We start from the raw sequence: 17,621 nt of genomic DNA, 5'->3' as shown, positions 1-17,621 counted from the left end.
CTCTTTTGCCGAGATACCCCACCTCCAAGATGTTGGGTGTCACGAAGTCGCTGTGTATGCAATCTATTATTGTTTATTTTGGTACAATAAGACCACCCAATGTCTTGTTGTCGCATCGCCCTAAATACCAAACAAAAGTAGATAACTATATAAGATATATATTAAACAATATTCAAATCCACACATCAATAATTTATTATTTATACAACTATACAAGTATAGACACACATTATGATGCATGTCATGCATTGCATCATCTTCTTTTATTTACTACCTAGCAAAGTTGCCATAAACAATATTTAAACATTTTTATATTTTCTACAACTAGTTACACATTATTTAATTTTTTAAATAATTAAAAAAAATGACATAATGTACTACATATATGAATCTAAGTCTTTGATTCTATTTCAGCCAATTATACATTTTATCAAACTATAATGAAAGAGTATAGATGGAAAAATCAGATTTTTTACATTTTTTTAAGTATTTTATAAATTCAGAAAATACCCAAAAAAAAAAAAAAAAATACAGATTTTAGGGTAAATGTATAATCTTCTTGGGATGTCATACATCTATACATAATGTACTCCATATCTTATAAACATTACCATTTGTTTTAAAGTTAAGAAGAAAAAAAAAAAATTTCATTTTAAAGAAGGAATTTTCGGTTTTGGGTAAAAATGGTCAAAGAAACATGGATTTGAAACCAAATCTTTGTAAATGCATACAAAGAATGCAATTTCTATGTTTGTTTAACATATTCTCTTTGATTCATACCAAAAAACATACCAATAATCAAAGATTAAAGCAAAAGATTCAAGTTTTTTTCAAAAAACTTACCTAACCCTTCAAGAACAGCTTTTGAATTCGAATGTAGGCTGTTAGATCCACCAAATGATGTGATTTCAGCTCCTCTAAGTTCGTTTTTGGCAAAGAATTGAAAGCCCTCAAGAAATCTTACCCAAAAAGCAAGTTTAAATGTGTTTTTGGAAGGGTTTCTCAAAGCTGGGAAGACCTTTTTTCCGCCTGGACTGCTAGAAATCGAGTTTTGGGTGAAAATGATGAAATGGCCATGTGTTTTTTAAGTTAACGATACGTCTCGATACATATCGTTTTTTAAATATAATAAAATAATTTTTTTTAAAAACTCTCGGCTGTATCGATACGTATCGATCGTATCGTATCGTATCGGTACGTCTCGGTCGATACGTCTCGATACAGTCGAGACATTTACATTTTAAAAAAAAAAAGATACGTCTCGGCCTGTATCGTATCGACCACGACCGATACCGAGACGTATCGGCCGAGACGATACGATACGCACCGAGACTTAAATCCTTGGTCATGAGTTAGAACTAATTCACGATTTCCCTCTTAGGGGTGTTTTGGTCTTTTGCTTTTTACCCTATTGATAAACTTATTAATATTCAATGATTTGGGGCAGTCTGACTTACGGCTGTGACTCCCAACTTGTTGCAGCGATTCTTCTTCTCTTCCTCTCTTCTCCTTTCTTTCTACTTCCTTCTCTTTAATATTATTACATGGCTCTTAAATGTCTTTGTAGGGTACTCTAAAACTCAAAAGGGTTGTAGTTGTAACTCTTTTGATTTAAAGAAATACTTTGTTACAGCTGATGTCTCCTTCTTTGAATCTACTCCATTTGTTGAGTCTTCGCTGCCTTATTCAGATTTGGACGATGATCTGCCCGTCTATGTTGCCAAACATTCTTCTCCTTTGTAAGATCCTTTGCCAGCAGCGCCACCTCCTACAGAACCACCTGTTGTGTTCCAACGTCGCTCATTCAACAAGCCGACACCTTGCATTACACCTTTGGAGAGATATAGCACCTGGTTAGATACCTCTACCTCGTCTTCTTTGCCTCCGGATCCTCCAATTGGTACTTCCTCTTCATCTACCATTCCTATTGTTTCTGATTTAGATGTCCCTATTGCTATTCATAAGGGTGTTCGGAGTTGTACTAAACATCCTATATCTAATTTTGTGTCCTATGTTGGTTTGTCCTCTACTTTTGTCGCTTGTTTGTCTACTGTTAAGCGTCATCCTATTCCTAAGTCTGTTGCAGAAGCCTTGTCTAACCATGGGTGGAGGGCTGCTATGACTGAAGAATTATCTGCGCTAGAGGAAAATCAGACATGGGACCTTGTTTCTTTACCCTCTGGTAAGTCTACCAATGGATGTCGGTGGATATTTGTGGTAAAAGTCAATCCTGATGGGTTTGTGGCTCGGTTGAAGGCCCATCTTGTTGCTAAAGGATATGCCTAGGTCTATGGTGTAGACTACCAGGATACCTTTTCTCTTGTTGCGAAACTTGCTTCTGTTCACATTTTAATTTCTTTGGTTGCTACACACCATTGGCCTTTGTTTTAGTTGGACGTGAAGAATGAGTTCTTGCATGGTGATCTCCATGAGGAAGTGTATATGGAGCAACCTCCTGGGTTTGTTGCTCAGGGGGAGTCTGATAAGGTGTGTAGGCTGAAGAAATCGTTGTATGGGCTGAAACAGTCGCCACGGGCGTGGTTTGGCCGGTTTACAAATGTTGTGTTGGAGTTTGGACTGACTCGGTCTGAAAGTGATCATTAGGTGTTTTTCCGGCATTCTGATGCAGGGAGGATGTTTTTGGTAGTTTATGTAGATGACATTGTTATCACAGGAGATGATTCTTCAGGTATTGAGAGCTTAAAGATACATTTGGGACAGCAGTTTCAGACTAAGGACCTAGGACAACTGAAATATTTCTTGGGTATTGAAGTAGCTCAATCACGGAAAGGGATTTCGCTATCATAGCGAAAGTATATTCTTGACTTGCTTTCAGAGACAAGGTTACTGGGATCTAAACCTATGGATACTCCTATGGATCCTAATTTGAAACTTATGGCAGATGATGGTGATGTCCTTGATGATCCAGAGAAGTATCGGAGGCTTGTAGGGAACTCAACCATTTGATTGTAACTAGACCTGACATCTCCTTTCCTGTTAGTGTATTGAGTCAGTTTATGTTCGCTCCTCGGACTTCTCATTGGGATGCAGTTATAAGGGTTTTACGCTATATCAAGAAAGCTCCGGGACGTGGTCTTCTATATTTTGATCACGGTCATGGGAGGATCAATGGTTTTACTGATGCTGATTGGGCAAGATCTCCAGTTGATCGAAGATCTACTTCAGGTTATTGTGTGTTTGTTGGAGGAAATCTTGTTTCATGGAAGAGCAAGAAACAGACCGTTATAGCTCGGTCCAATGCAGAGTCGGAGTATCGTGTTATGGCGCATGGCACTAGTGAGTTGATGTGGGTCAAACAGTTGATGAAAAAACTTGGGTTTGGTGATGATTCTCCTATGTTATTATGGTGTGATAGTTAGGCTGCCATTTATATTTCTACTAATCCTGTGTTTCATGAGAGAACGAAACACATTGAGATTGACTGTCATTTTGTTCGTGAGAAGCTGCAACAAGAGACTATTTCTTCTCATCATGTTTGAACAGGGGAGCAACTTGCTGATTTATTTACAAAGTCTTTGGGGAGTGTGAGAGAAGATTATATATGCAACAAGCTAGGCATAATTAACACATATGCTCCAGCTTGAGAGGGAGTGTTAGAAGTTGTCGATGTAAGGGGGAGGGAGTTGTGAATTAGCTCTAGCGCTAATTCATGATTTCCCTCTTAGGGGTGTTTTGGTCTTTTGCTATTGATAAACTTATTAATATTGAATGATTTGGGGCAGTCTAACTTATGGCTGTGGCTCCCAACTTGTTGCAACAATTCTTCTTCTCTTCTTCCTCTCTTCTCCTTTCTTTCTTCTTTCTCTTTAATATTATTACAAGTTCAACTGGTTAGCTGAATGATTTTGGGGCATGACATGGTCCAATGGTCCGGTTCCTAAGCATTTACTTTGGGTCAACAACACAAGCTCCCAATTGTCAAAACCTACTTTAGGTCAACAAGAAAAGCTCCCAATTGTCAAAACCCCAATCATACAGAGACATCAGTGTCCATGCGTATTTTTTTTTTTTGGATGAATAAGAATTCACTACCAAAGAGAAAGAGGACTACAACAGCCCCCTAGTAAGGGAGAGAGGAAATACAAATGCACAAATACACAAGAAGGCCTTCAAGAAGAAGAGGCCCAGAGGGAGGAGAGAGGAAGACCCTAGGAGACAACAATATGCCTGTTCCTTGGAGTATCATTACAAGAGATGGACATAGCTGAAAGCTTTGCTTTAATGTCGAAAGAAATGGAATCCCAAATCTAGCGAAGAGTCCTAGAGTTGGAGGTTCATTTCCTGATATTTCACTTCATCCAAATCTGATTGATAGCAACATAGAAGGTTAACTTCCCCACAGTATCGCAAAAAGAAGATCCCGCAAACGACAAGTCCACCCAAATCCACTCCCTTGCCCAAGGAAGATTTCTGCGCCTTCTGGACCAGCACTTGGCAAGGATTCCTTTCCATACAGAGGAGGAGAAGGGACACTCAAAAAATAGGTGGTTGATATCTTTGACCGCATTCCAGCAGAGGCAGCAAGAGGAGAAGACAGCCATTTGTCAGTGAAAGAGGAAAGACTGCGTTGGAAGGCAGTTAGTGAAGGCCCTCCAGCCGTGAAACAATGCCTAGGAATGTGGTGCTTGAACCAAAGAAGATTCTGCCAAGGAGATAAGGTACCTCTGGAGCGAATGAACTCCCAAGCTGCCTTTGAGCTGTAAGAACCAGAGGAAGATGGAGGACCAGACTACTCAATCTCCCTCCCAGAGGGACTTCTAGGGGACAAGGCATTCCAAATATCAGTAAGCGCCGGGAAATCTGAACTTGAAGGGTCCCAATCATCAAGACGAATGATATCTGCAACCAAGGCCTGCTTAGAGAGACTGGAGTTGTAGATGGCTCTAGGGGTGACAAGATGAAGAAGAATTCTCGTGGGGTGCCAGTGGTCCAGCCAAAGCTTGTTGGATCCTCCACCATCAATATGGCACTGTATGGCACCAACAACACTAGGACGAAGAGCCAGGATCTTGCGCCACACCCAAGAAGCATCTGACGAAGGGGAAACCGTCCAGATGGAGTCAAACTGAAGCAGCCCAGAGTAGACTCCCAGTCCACCCAAATACTTTTCTCCTTATTTACAGGCTTCCATATCAACTTTGTGGTTCCAACTGAATTAACATCTCTGATTCTTCTGACGCCCAGCCCTCCCTCCTCCTTGGGAAGGCAAACAGAAGCCCAACTAATGGGGTAAAGGAATCTGGATGAGTCGTCTCCTTCCAAAGGAAAGCAGCCATGAGAGACTCAAGAGATTTGATGGTTGTAAGCGGAAGACCAACAATACCCGACCAAAATATATAAGAGGATTGGATGACTGATTTGATGAGGACTAGCCGACTCGCATAAGATAGCAGTTTATCTTTCCAAAGTTGGAGCCTCTTACGAATGGCGTCAAGAATTGGGGTGCAGTGGTGGGCAAAGAGCCTTGTTGGCATCAAGGGAAGACCCAGATATTTGATAGGGAGCTGACCCATGACAAAACCAGATTTCTCCACCAGAGCCACTTTATCAATCTCAAAAACCCCGGCCAGGAATAAAAGTGATTTCTTAGGGTTGATGCGGAGACCCGAAAGAGATGCAAACTGCTGGAGACAACTCATAATGGCCTTAATATAAGACAAAGAAGCCTTGGAGAAAATCATGAGATCATCGGCGAAAGCCAAGTGGAAGAGCTTAATAGCCTTGCATTTGTGGATGAGTTGGATAAGCTGCTTATCCGTTTTACATTGGAGGCTTCGAGAGAGCACTTCAAGGGGCAATGTGAATATGTAAGGGGAGAGAGGGCACCCTTGGTAGATTCCTGTCTTAGAAGAAAAGTAACCCGCTAGGCTGCCATTGACCAGAACCGAGAAACAAAGAGAAGATATGCATTGGTGTATCCAATGTACAAAGGGGACAGGGAACCCCATCTTGTTCATCACCTTCATAATGAAATCGCATATCAAAGACTCAAAAGCCTTGTGGATATCAATTTTCATGAGGACCACTGGGGGATTAGATTTTCTTTTAAAGCGTCTAACGATTTCATTGCATAGAAGAATATTATCAGAGATACTCCTTTCAAGGATGAAAGCTGACTGATTTGCGTTGACCAATAAATCTGCAGCCTTCTTTAGTCTGATTGCTAAAATTTTAGCAATGAATTTGTACACAAGATTGCAAAGAGAGATCGGCCTAAAGTCCTGCATGGCAGGCACCCTCCTTTTTAGGAATGAGACAAAAAAAGTATGGTTGACCCCTGATGAGTCATAAAAGCAACCCCAATCAAAGATTGACACGTGTGCAGTTCAGCACCAAGTAGAAGAGCCCGGTTGTGAGAAGGAACTACGCCCCGGTCCAGTCCGAGTAGGACCCTCAAGCTGACCTCTCCGGGATCAGCAATAAGGCCGACCTCGCCAAGGTCATCAACTTGGCCGACCTCTCCAGGGTCATCAACCTGGCCGAGCACGCCAGGGTCATCAACATGGCCGACCTCTCCAGGGTCATCAACATGGCCGACCTCTCTAGGGTCATCAACCTGGCCGACCTCACAAGGGTCATCAACCTGGCCGACCTCGCCAAGGTCATCAACATGGCCGACCTCTCCAGGGTCATTGACCTGGCCAACCTCGCCAGGGCCATCAACCTGGCTGACCTCTCCAGGGTCATTAACCTGGCCGACCTCTCCAGGGTCATCAACTTGGCCGACCTTGCCAGGGTCATCAACCTGGCCGACCTCGCCAGGGTCATCAACCTGGCCAACCTCTCCAGTGTCATCAACTTGGCCGACCTCTCTAGGGTCATCAACCTGGTTGACCCTGCCAGGGTCATCAACTTGGCCGACCTCTCCAGGGTCATCAACCTAGTCGACCTCGCCCAAGTCGGCAGCCAGGCCGACCTTGCAATAGTCGGCAACCGGGTCGACCCCTCCAGGATCAACCATTGGTCGGATATCCCAAACCAAGCCCTCATACGAAGCGATAACTGTAACGTCGCCCGAATCGTGGAGCCACGTCACCACATCCCGACAATCACGGGATACGCTGAATCAGCCGAATCTGATCGTTATCCAATGACGAAACCGTTTCACGTTCAAATAAGGACTCTTGCCAAGTGAAGAGTCCACTTCTGAATATAAATCTACTCAGAGGACTCCTACCAAAATAGAACTCTTGCCATACGAGGACTCTTCCCCGCCGCCCTTTATCATTCTATAAATACCCAGGTATGAAGCTCAAACACGGATGGAACTTTTTGCGATATTGAAATGTTGCTAAAAACGAGACCTGACTTAGGCATCGGAGAGTCCTCGGCCAGAACCACACCGGCTCTCCTTTGCTCACTCGGTTTTTTGTAAGTTCATCCCAGGTGGACCAGACCGGAGGTTTCCTAACGCAACAACCCCTTAATTAGACTAGGGTTGAAGAAGAAGCTTTTGATCGCCTTGATGAGGTCCTCTTTAATGATCTCCCAAGAAGCAAGGAAAAAACCCAAACTGAAGCCGTCTGGACCAGGAGCTTTGCTTGTCTTGAGGGAATGGAAGCCAGCTACAATTTCATCCTTTGAGGGAATAGAATGAAGAGAACTAAGAAGCTCTGGAGGAATGACTTGTTGAGCAAGTTATCTAGAATGGGATCCAAGGAAGCAACAGGAGAGCTATAGAAGATATCTTTGAAGTAGGAAACCGCATGCTCTTTAATATCTTTAACTTGGTGAATGATAGATCCATCGGGGACCGCAAGCTAAAGAATAGAGTTGGTGTTGGTTCTGTCTTTCATTGAACGATGGAAGCAGGCAAAGTTAGAATCTCCTAATTCCAACCAAGTGAACCTGGATTTTTGCCTTAGAAAGCTTTCCTCTTAAGCTAAGAGGGAGGAGAGCTCTAAGGAAGTAGCCTTTTCTTATTCAGCTAAGGGGCCATTGAGCATATCTTATTAGAGCCTGTAATGCCCCGCATTTCTAGTATAATACTTTAATATTGATTTGGATCATTTATTTTTTTTTATTTTTTTTGGTGAATAGAATCTATTACCAAACTCTAGGAGGGGCAGGGGGAGAAAAAAGGGGGGGGGGGGGAATATACAAAGGAGAAGGGAAAAGAGGAAAAAGGGGGAGAGATACAAAAGCGCAAGCCTCAAGCCAACCTAAGAAGAGTGAGGGGGCTGCAAAAGAGATCTATCTAAGCCCCAGGAAACAACAATATGTATGTTCCTTGGGGTATCAAAAATGGATCATTTGTTATTTTTTTTTGGGTGAATAAAAGAATTCATTACCAAGGAAAAGAAAAACAAGGGCCCCTTTAGGGGGGGAAACAACAGCCAACGGCTAAAGAAAATCAGCTAGGGCCAGCTGAAGAAGAGAAAGAAACATTTGGGACACCCCAGGAGACAACAATTAGCCTGTTCCTTGGGGTGTCAGAACAAAAGGAGGGAGGAGCTGACAATAGTTTAGAGGAGATTTCAAAGGAAATGAAGTTCCAAATCTGTTGATAAGAACGAGAACTGGAGGAGATTTCAAAGGAAATGGATCATTTGTTATTATTTTAGTGTATATTGAATTTTTTATTTATTTATGTAGTGCAAGCATGAGGTAGCATGCTTATATTAATCTTAGTAATTAAATATTGATTAATATGATTAATTAAGTTAATCCTTTTATTAGGGGTATTAATGAGGGATTAGAGGTGGCATAGCATGATTGGATCATGTGTCCTACTTCAGGGCTGCTGTAAAACCCACCTCTATACCGAGCCTAATTGAGCTTGTGTACTTCCAGGTCCGGGTTCAACATCTGTGTATGCCTCGATGTTGTGGACCTTAACGGCTGAGGATTCAGACCATTCCCCTAGTTCACCAATGGCGGATCCCAAAGAATCGACTGATGTAGCTATCATTGGGCCTGGGGAACCAGACGAGACCTCACATATAAGTTTTGCATGCGAGGAATGTTGGGTGGAGCATATGCAAAACCTGTCAATCTCGGAGACCGGGAAGTAGGTAAGGAACCCGTTAGTAACTCTATATGAAACTCTTATTTTTGTTTGGTCACAGAGGGGTCGTATCGGCTGACATATGATTTTCTCCCTATGGGGCCCGCATACCCCGGCTGGATTGAGCTGCCCGTATGCCATTACGATCGGATTCCCATTTACATTATGGTACAACTTCCCCGGGACCCAATAATAGGTCTGTTTTTTTTTTTTTTTTTTTTGGGTGAATTCCAATAATAGGTCTTACTTGGGCAGAATTGACCTTTAAAAGATAAAATAACCCATTTAGCCTAAACTGATTCTTTTAAGACCAAACCAAACAGACCCTAGTGGTCTTAGCTATATAAGCACAAAGTAGTTTTAGAACTTCATTCTAAATTCTTTCAAACTTCTGATTTCTGCTCTGGAGAAAAGGAAGAGAAGAGAGAGAAGCTCTGGAGAAGGAATAGGAGAGAGAAAGTCTGAGGAAAAGCTAGTCGGCTGGGATTGTTGCTAATTTCTGCAGCAGAATATCTCAGGTAGGTTGTAAAACTCATTCTGATCTGTCCAATTCCTCTTCTTTCTTTGGATTCAGCTGAGTTCATGACTCAATTAAGCCAAAACCTAGAAATTAGGCAAATTGGTGTTAGAACCCCTTAACCCTACATGCAATTGGGTTGATTCAACCCAATTGAGGTTACCCTTAACTTCTCTAAGCCAATTCTGATTTCCGGGGCTGAGCATGGCAGAATCCATGAAAGAAAACCCCAATTTCGAGCACTGCAGCAACCATCGGATGGTGAAGCTGCCCTCCCTGAGGACGACCAGTCCATGGTCTGATGACCATCCAGTCCTCCCTGCTGACTCTGTTTTGCCCTAAATGGTTTGGGCTCTGTTTCTGGTTTACCTTATAACCTAACCAATGTTATGAACTATTAAATTAGGGCAAAATCTTCAAATTGGTGAGGCTTATCAAAGAGTTGTACCTACTTCTAGCTTGGGAAAATCATCCAACTCAAGGTGAGTGGGGATTTGACTTTAAATTTTGGAGTGTTTATTATTTTCTTTTACATTATGTTTGTTGCGCTTATTAGTTATTAAATTCATCATAACAGAATTATGTACATCTAAACTTAGGTCTTTGCATATAGATGTCTGCATGATGTTTAGGTTGCATCTCATAAATCATTGCATGTTATATTGTTTGCTATATTGAGACTGTGAGATGAGATGGTATGCTGATATGAGATGAAGAGATGATTATGGAATGGTTATGGGTAATTTACCTACTGTGGAACTTCATGACTTTCATGTTAGAAGGTGCATATGGCTAGGATTTCATAAACCCCGTGCTATGACCCTTGCCAATAGGGGTGAGACGTTGGATAACCCGTGGTAGGTCTGATGCATGATTCCGGAATGCCATTCACTACTCTCCCAGGTCTGATGGGGAATCTCGGAATGGGAGGTGTAGTAGGGTCAGCTTCGGGGGTTTGCTGGGGACTGATGGACAATTCCAGTATCGGCAGGCTTCCACCGTAACAAAGTTGTATTGCTAGGGTCTGATGCAGGAATCCGAAACTGGGAATACAATACCTGTTACAGTAGCATTTAACCTTATGAGACCTAGATCTATTGTTAGTAGCATAATTAGATTAGAAACATGCATCTGCGCTTGCATGTTTCTCCCTCATTGGGCTCAGTGGAGCTCATTCCCGTGGAATTCCTCATTTTTCAGATGGTTCTGCTAGTTGTGACGAACCAGAATTGGTGGGTGGTGTTGCTTTGGACTTCACCACCGATAGCGACTATGCGGTGCAAGAGCCTTAAGTGCATGATCTGTCATGCGTGTGCGACCAGTGCGCATTCCTATGATCTGGCCTGACGGACTAGGCTACTCTTTTTTTGTGATTATACATTACTTTTGGTTATAGATAGACTTGTCTTACTTTTGGAGAATGTAAAGTTGTAACACAAGTTTATATATGAATACAATATGTTATCACTTAGAAATTCTGTCTATAACTGCTTATATTCATTATCAGTTTCTCTTTTCTGATGCATTGATTACTATATTGTGATGGATTGAAAATTGGAGTACTGTACTTGCGATCCTGGTGATTGTTGGGATGTCAGTTGGCATCCGGTCATACCAAAACCGGGGAGGGGTGTGACAGCTGCCACATGGTGCATGGAGAGGATGAGGTGGTGGCATGGTTAGTAGCCACATGGCATAAGGGTGAGGTGGTAGCAATAGGATCCCAGCCACATGGCTGGAAGGAGGAGGTGGCTATGGACCTGATTTGACTAAGCACACTAGTGGATCACGTGGTGGCCTTCGAGGCAACCACTATGTGCATGCTTAAGTAGGTGGTGGCAAGGCTGGGACAGTCATATAGTTGCTGGAAATTCCTAAGGCTGCTCAGTTTTTGAGTTAGAGAAGAGAAAGAAGAAAAGGAAGTATAGGGTTAAGGGATTTATATTGCTGAAAGCCTATATTGAAAGTAGAGATTGAAAAGGTAGTTGAGCAGAGAAGCAAAGTTTGAAAGACCTATTTGAAGTGTAGATTGAATTCTTGAGGGGTGCTTACACATACTTAATTATTTACCGATCGTAAAGGTGATCAAATCGAAAGGAAACAAAGGTGAGTGGATCATGCGTATTGAATGATGCATTGCTAACTATATAATGCTAAGAATGTGAGGGATCATATACTGTATTGTTACAGATTATTGATTGTTTGAAGCATAATATAATGAGTAAGTGAATGCAATATGTTTGTTGATACGTGATAATTGTACAGTAGTATATGTATGAATGTATTATGTGAAGAAATGAATATTGTTATGTATTTATCATATGAAATGAGTTATATTATAAGACCTGCTGATTCAATATGTTATATAACAGATAGTGATGCCTAAATGGAAATGAACATGTATATGAATGAATGATTAAAAATGCAAGGACTGAACATAAACAAGTGAAATGCTAAGAATGTAACATGATATGTTTGTATGAAATGATAAGAATGTAACATGATATGTTTGTGCATGAAGATCCCTAGTGAGATGAAAATTTTCCGACAGAATGTAGTTTGAGGGTAAGAAATCAATTTCTGTTACTACTGACCAGCAAAGGAGCAGAGACTAGCGAATGCCTAGTACATGCAGCTTGTACGAGGATAATGTATCACTAATCTGTCATTGTCTTGTCCTGAAGCTTGGAGCTTATGGTCTAGTACTTGGGACATTCAATAAGCAGTAGGCATGTCCAAAAGGTATCCCTGTCAGGTAAGGGAAGAATTATGTTGACTGTTGTGTCCTGCCATTTTTTGTTGGCACCTTTCGCTTGAGAGAAATTCCAGAAATTTTAATCAGTTAAAAATACCATTGGATCAGCTATTGTAGAGGATCTTCAATACTCTATTTGTTGTGGCATTGGGTTGTCTTAGATGCAAATAAGTGCACTGCAGCACTGGCTTTTGTTTCAATTGGAGTTGATTAGTCCGAGGTGATGATCTGGTTCTTCCCCCCCCCCCCCTCCCAAACCGAATTTTTTATAGTCTCCTTGCCAACTTTTTTTAATAAAATTTCTCTGAATATTTCTCCAAAACTAATTCAAAAAAGAAAAAAATATGTAGAAGGTAAGGCATGTCCAGTAGGAACAGAAAAAAAAGCTTAAAGTAGAGGGGAGAAAGTGAAGGAGATGTGCTTACCTGGCAAATTTTCCCATGCAGAATCCTCAAATTCACTACCATAAAAGTTCATGGGAACATTAGTAGGACTTGAGGCTAAGAAAAATTTCCAATAGCCCAACAAGGACTTGACAAAAGGCATGTCCTTCACCCAAAATGCGGCATTATCAATAGCTTTGGAGACAGCATCATCACCCCAAACAGCTGAACTAGCTGCGAGATAGTCTACTTTGTTGCGCTCATACCAGTATTTAAGAGACCCTATCCAAATAACATAATATAATATTTACTTTAAGAACCAAGTCAAAGTTAATAGCTAGGAAACATAGCAAACAAGAAGAACAGAGATTAAACACTACCAACACATAGAAGCAAAAGTAATCATTTTAAAAGTATTTACAAAGATGCCTTGATTAATGAGAAGAAATATAAAAAAAAACCGAATGAAAGGAATTGAAACAAGAACGCCAAAGAACAAGAAAGCGAAAGTATCCAGAACTGTAAAGTCACGAGAATTTAGCAAAAAATTTCAAATTAAAAAAAGTAGAAGGCATAGAATTTGATCAATGTTCCAAGAGTCGGTTGAAATGAAGTACATTGGATGAATTAGCAACTTACTACCACTTCCACGAGGATTAACATGAAATTTATCAGACTCCCATAAATTACAAAACTTTATCTTAACTTTGGAAAACTTCAACATAATTCAACTGGAAACTCATATCATAATATGAAATTACCAAAATTGTGTGGTAGTTAGAAGTACTTCGACCAGTTGTAGCAATGTACATGTTAACTTCCCTTTTTTTTCATCTTTTCTAAAATTTGATAGAATAGTGGAAAACTTCAACATAATCCAAGATATTTTCTTACCCGTGGGTCCCACCATTCCTGTCATTGCACGTGGATCCCCAGGAACCCCAGCTCCTTGTGGGCCTTTGCTCAATGTGCGTACCCATGTGCCCCCAGCTCCTCATGGGCCTTCACCCAATCCCTTGGCCCATAATCTCTTAGTCAACCCCCCCTGTGGGCCTTTTGCGCCATCTACCCGCCCATCCACAAAACCTTTACCTCCCCCTCCCTCCATTCCCCCTCAGGCCTCTGTTGCTTCTCATCGCCCTATTATTGTCTACCATCGTCGTGATTTAAGTGCCCCTCCTTTCACCAAGAAGCTGCCCATCTGGGACTATGATGCTACCAACTTTGAAAAGATTTCGCCTCTAAGCATGGATATCCACAACCATGTTTATTGTCGGGAAACATTACTATGACTTTTTGGGCTCCCTTTAGTTGAGTCTGTTAAGTTGTTTTTAGTTCGGGGCTTTTTGGCCTCTTGTGGTTTCAGGGTTCTCCCCTTGTAGAGGCTCGGCCTTGTGTTTGTTTCCTCCCCCCCCCCCCCCCTTCTTTCCTTTGGTATTGAATTATTTATTCATCCAAAAAAAAAAACATCAATTGAGAATCTCACTAGACTCGTCACCAAGATCAACTCATATTGGAAGTCATTGAAACGCTCAACAACTAATAGAGATCAAAATGGGACTTGGTTAAGGCCATCTTGGTGCAAGATGGGTTTGCCAACATATCAATTATTACATATTGACAAGCTTAGTTGTTGTAGCGGCAAGGTGAGCTTAAAGGCCTCATCTACCTCTGCTGCCCAGTCCTCTACACCTACTGCCACCTCTGGACCTCTGGTTCTATTTCTAACTTTGCCTCAGGTACGTAGTTGTCACGGCTTCTAGGTGACCCAAGGTGTTGGAGAGGGTCCAAAATCAAAGCGACACCAACTAGGCACCCAAGTCGTGCCTAAGTGACGCCTTGACAACTATGCTCAGGTATTTCTATTGGTAGTCATTATGCATTGGCAGTCTCCAATCCTTGGATCATTTGTCACACCCCGGCCCGATTAATAAGGGCCAAGTATGACTGGATGTCTCTGACATCCAACCAATCCCTCAGGATCGCAAGTGCAGTACCCTATTTACAAACATATTTCACAAATACAATAATCAGACGCAGCGAAAACAATTTAAATAATAGAGGTAACATCAGTAATAAAAGAAGTCTAAGTGATATTTCATTTATATAAAGGATAAAGCTTGTCATACAACTATACATTTCTCAAAAGTACCACAAGGTAACACTATATAAGAAACTATACTATAACTATACAAAAATGTTTATAACCACAAAAGAGTGGGGAGATAGTTTGGACTGTCAGGCCAAGATCAAGAGAATGCACAGTCATCCCATGCGCACGAAGCATCATGCACTTCAATCTCCAGCGCCATAAATCCACTACCAGAAGTAACCAAGTCATCTGAAAAATAAGGATATCCACAGGAGTGAGCTCCACTGAGCCCAGTAAGGGAAACACACAAGCAAATGCAAATAGTCAATGATGAATGACCTAGAACTAAGAATGCTTATAACAATAATACTAAGTTTCATAGGGTATAAGTGCTACTGTAATAGAATGCTAGCCTCGATCCCGGAAACACATAACCAGACGTCGGTCACCGGAGCGAAACCATTCTACTACGGTGGAAACCCGCCAGCTCCAGAATGAACACATCGGTCCCCAGCAGATCCCCAATGACTAACCCTACTGTTTGTTCCCACAGCGGAGTACACACGTTAACATGGGACAGTGAATGGCATTCCGGAATTTACCCTTCGGACCTACCACGGGTTATCCAACACCTGAACCCCTGTTGGTAAGGGTCGTAGCACTGGGTTCATGTCAATCCTAACCATATGCATACTATCATGATGACATATGAATCATAATAGATAATACAGCAATTCTGTCCAACAACATCATCATCATAATAAATTCCAAGAATCAAGTAATAAATGCAAAATGCAATATGGAAATGCAACCTAAAATCATGCACATCTAATGCAAAGAAATTAAAGCTAACAAAAAATACATAATCAGTGTTATTAATATGATGCATGACATGGCAATCATAACAAACCGAAATTAAATATCACAAACACGCCAAAATTAAGGTCAAAATCCCCTAACCTCAAGTTGTAGAACAAATTGGACAACAGAGAAACCAAACTCAAACACAAACTTCACAAGAGAGAGGGTAAACAGCCTTATTTAGACATTAAATAACATAAATTAGACATAGAAAAAACCCTAGGTCAAACCCCTAGCAATTAGGTTCAAAACCATCACAAAATAGGGAACCGGATTCAGGCTCTGATCTAACCGGTCGACCGGATTTAGACCTGCAACTCCATCCGATCCATAAAACAGAATGGGTTTTTGGCTTAGATCTTCATGGATCTTGACATGCAAGGCCAGAAAACTAAAAATTGGCTTCAAGGGAGTGAAAAACATGGTATTTGGGTCAAATCAACCCAAATGCATGTATGATCAAGGTTTTTAAAACCAAACTACCTAATGTCCTAAGCTTTTGGGGTTTGCTTGAGTTGTACAATCATGGATCCTCACATGTACAGGTCCAATTTCACAATTCAAGCTTAATTAAGGTGGGTTAGTAGTGTTGGGTTAATTAAACCCAAAACCACATTCCAATTTGGGGATTTGCCTAAATACCTATCAATCCTTAAGCTTAGGGCTGAAATTGGTTGTATTCCATGAAGTGTACAAAGAAGAAGAAGAAGAAGAATTAGGGAATTTCAGTCTAGGTTAAAGACTTACCTGTACTTGAAGATGAAGGAGATTGTAGTATTCAACTCCAATTGATCAACTTCTATCAAGGTATGAAGATCCAACCAAGTGCAAGCTTCCTTCTCTTCTTCTCCTCCCTTTCTTCACTTCTTAATTTCTTTCTCTCTTGGCAGATTCGGTTCTTGGTTTAGGAGAGAAAGAAATGAAAGAAAAACTAAGACTTCTATATATAGATGGGCTGCACTAAGGATTGTTTGGTTCAGCCCATAGTGAATCAGTTTTTAAAATGTATTTTTCTTAACTAATTTTTATAAAAAATAAATAGCTAATTGATTATGTCTAAGTCAAATAACGTATGTCATGTGACATAAATAGGAAGGTTAGCTAGGGTAGGCTATGGGAAACTGGATTCCACATTGGGGATGTGGATCCCACAAGAGGAAATGACTATTCCGCCCCTATATACTATTTAAATAAAAATTACCATATATAAACATACAAGAAGGGTTTCTCATCCACAAGCCGGTCAAGAATGGAGTAAGGTTTCGCAGGCTATCAATCCAGCATGCTAAGCTTATGTTTTGCCTTCCGTTAGACACCTCAGACTCATTTAAGGCCAAGGTAGTTGGCTATTCGAAATGCCTTAATAGACGAGTCATGAGATTGGTCTGAATTTTCAACCGAGGCAGCCCACAACATAGAGGCTACCATGGGCATTGAACCAGAACCTGAAATTACACGGTTCCAAAAGTTCAAATTTATAGCGGGTTTCACATCATTGACTCCAGTGCCACTGACCATATGACAGGTTCCTCTACCCTTTTTCATCAGTACTCTCCTTCTTCTGGGAAAGATACTGTTCGAGTGGCAAATGGGTCTCTTTCTTCTATATCTGGAAAGGGATATGTTTGTTGCTCTCTTAGACCTAGTATTACATTAAATTCTGTTTTGCATGTTCCTTCTTTCTCTACTAATTTATTGTCTATAAATAACCTTACTAAGGAGCTAAATTGCAAAGTAACATTCTTTCCCTCCCATTGTGTCTTACAGGATCTGGTGACAGGGAAGACAATTGGGGTTGGTAAAGTGCAAGGTGATCTCTACTTGTTTGATAGTGGTTCACCGACTTCTGCTGTTGTTCCCTCTCACACTCATCAGTTGCATTCTATCTCTTCGGACTTATATCAGTGGCATCGTAGGCTAGGCCATCCCCCCATTGGAACTTTATCTCATTTGTTTCCCTAGTTGGTTAAAAATTGTAATAAGGA

At 41.1% G+C, this 17,621-nt stretch overlaps 1 protein-coding gene across 2 annotated transcripts in view; it reads right to left on the bottom strand.

The window, feature by feature from the left end:
- LOC122641718 (beta-galactosidase) overlaps positions 1–17,621 on the bottom strand; it is a 126,609-nt gene that overhangs the window by 85,916 nt on the left and 23,072 nt on the right. For both annotated transcript variants that reach the window (XM_043835008.1, XM_043835007.1), the window contains exon 3: positions 12,726–12,965. In XM_043835008.1, coding sequence (XP_043690943.1) covers positions 12,726–12,965 — 240 coding nt within the window. The remainder of the gene's footprint in view (positions 1–12,725; positions 12,966–17,621) is intronic.

This window comes from Telopea speciosissima, chromosome 10 (genome assembly GCF_018873765.1).
Source record: "Telopea speciosissima isolate NSW1024214 ecotype Mountain lineage chromosome 10, Tspe_v1, whole genome shotgun sequence".
In the NCBI taxonomy this organism is placed as follows: domain Eukaryota; kingdom Viridiplantae; phylum Streptophyta; class Magnoliopsida; order Proteales; family Proteaceae; genus Telopea; species Telopea speciosissima.
The sequence above is the reverse complement of the archived record's forward strand: the minus strand, read 5'-3'. Positions and strand labels throughout refer to the sequence as shown.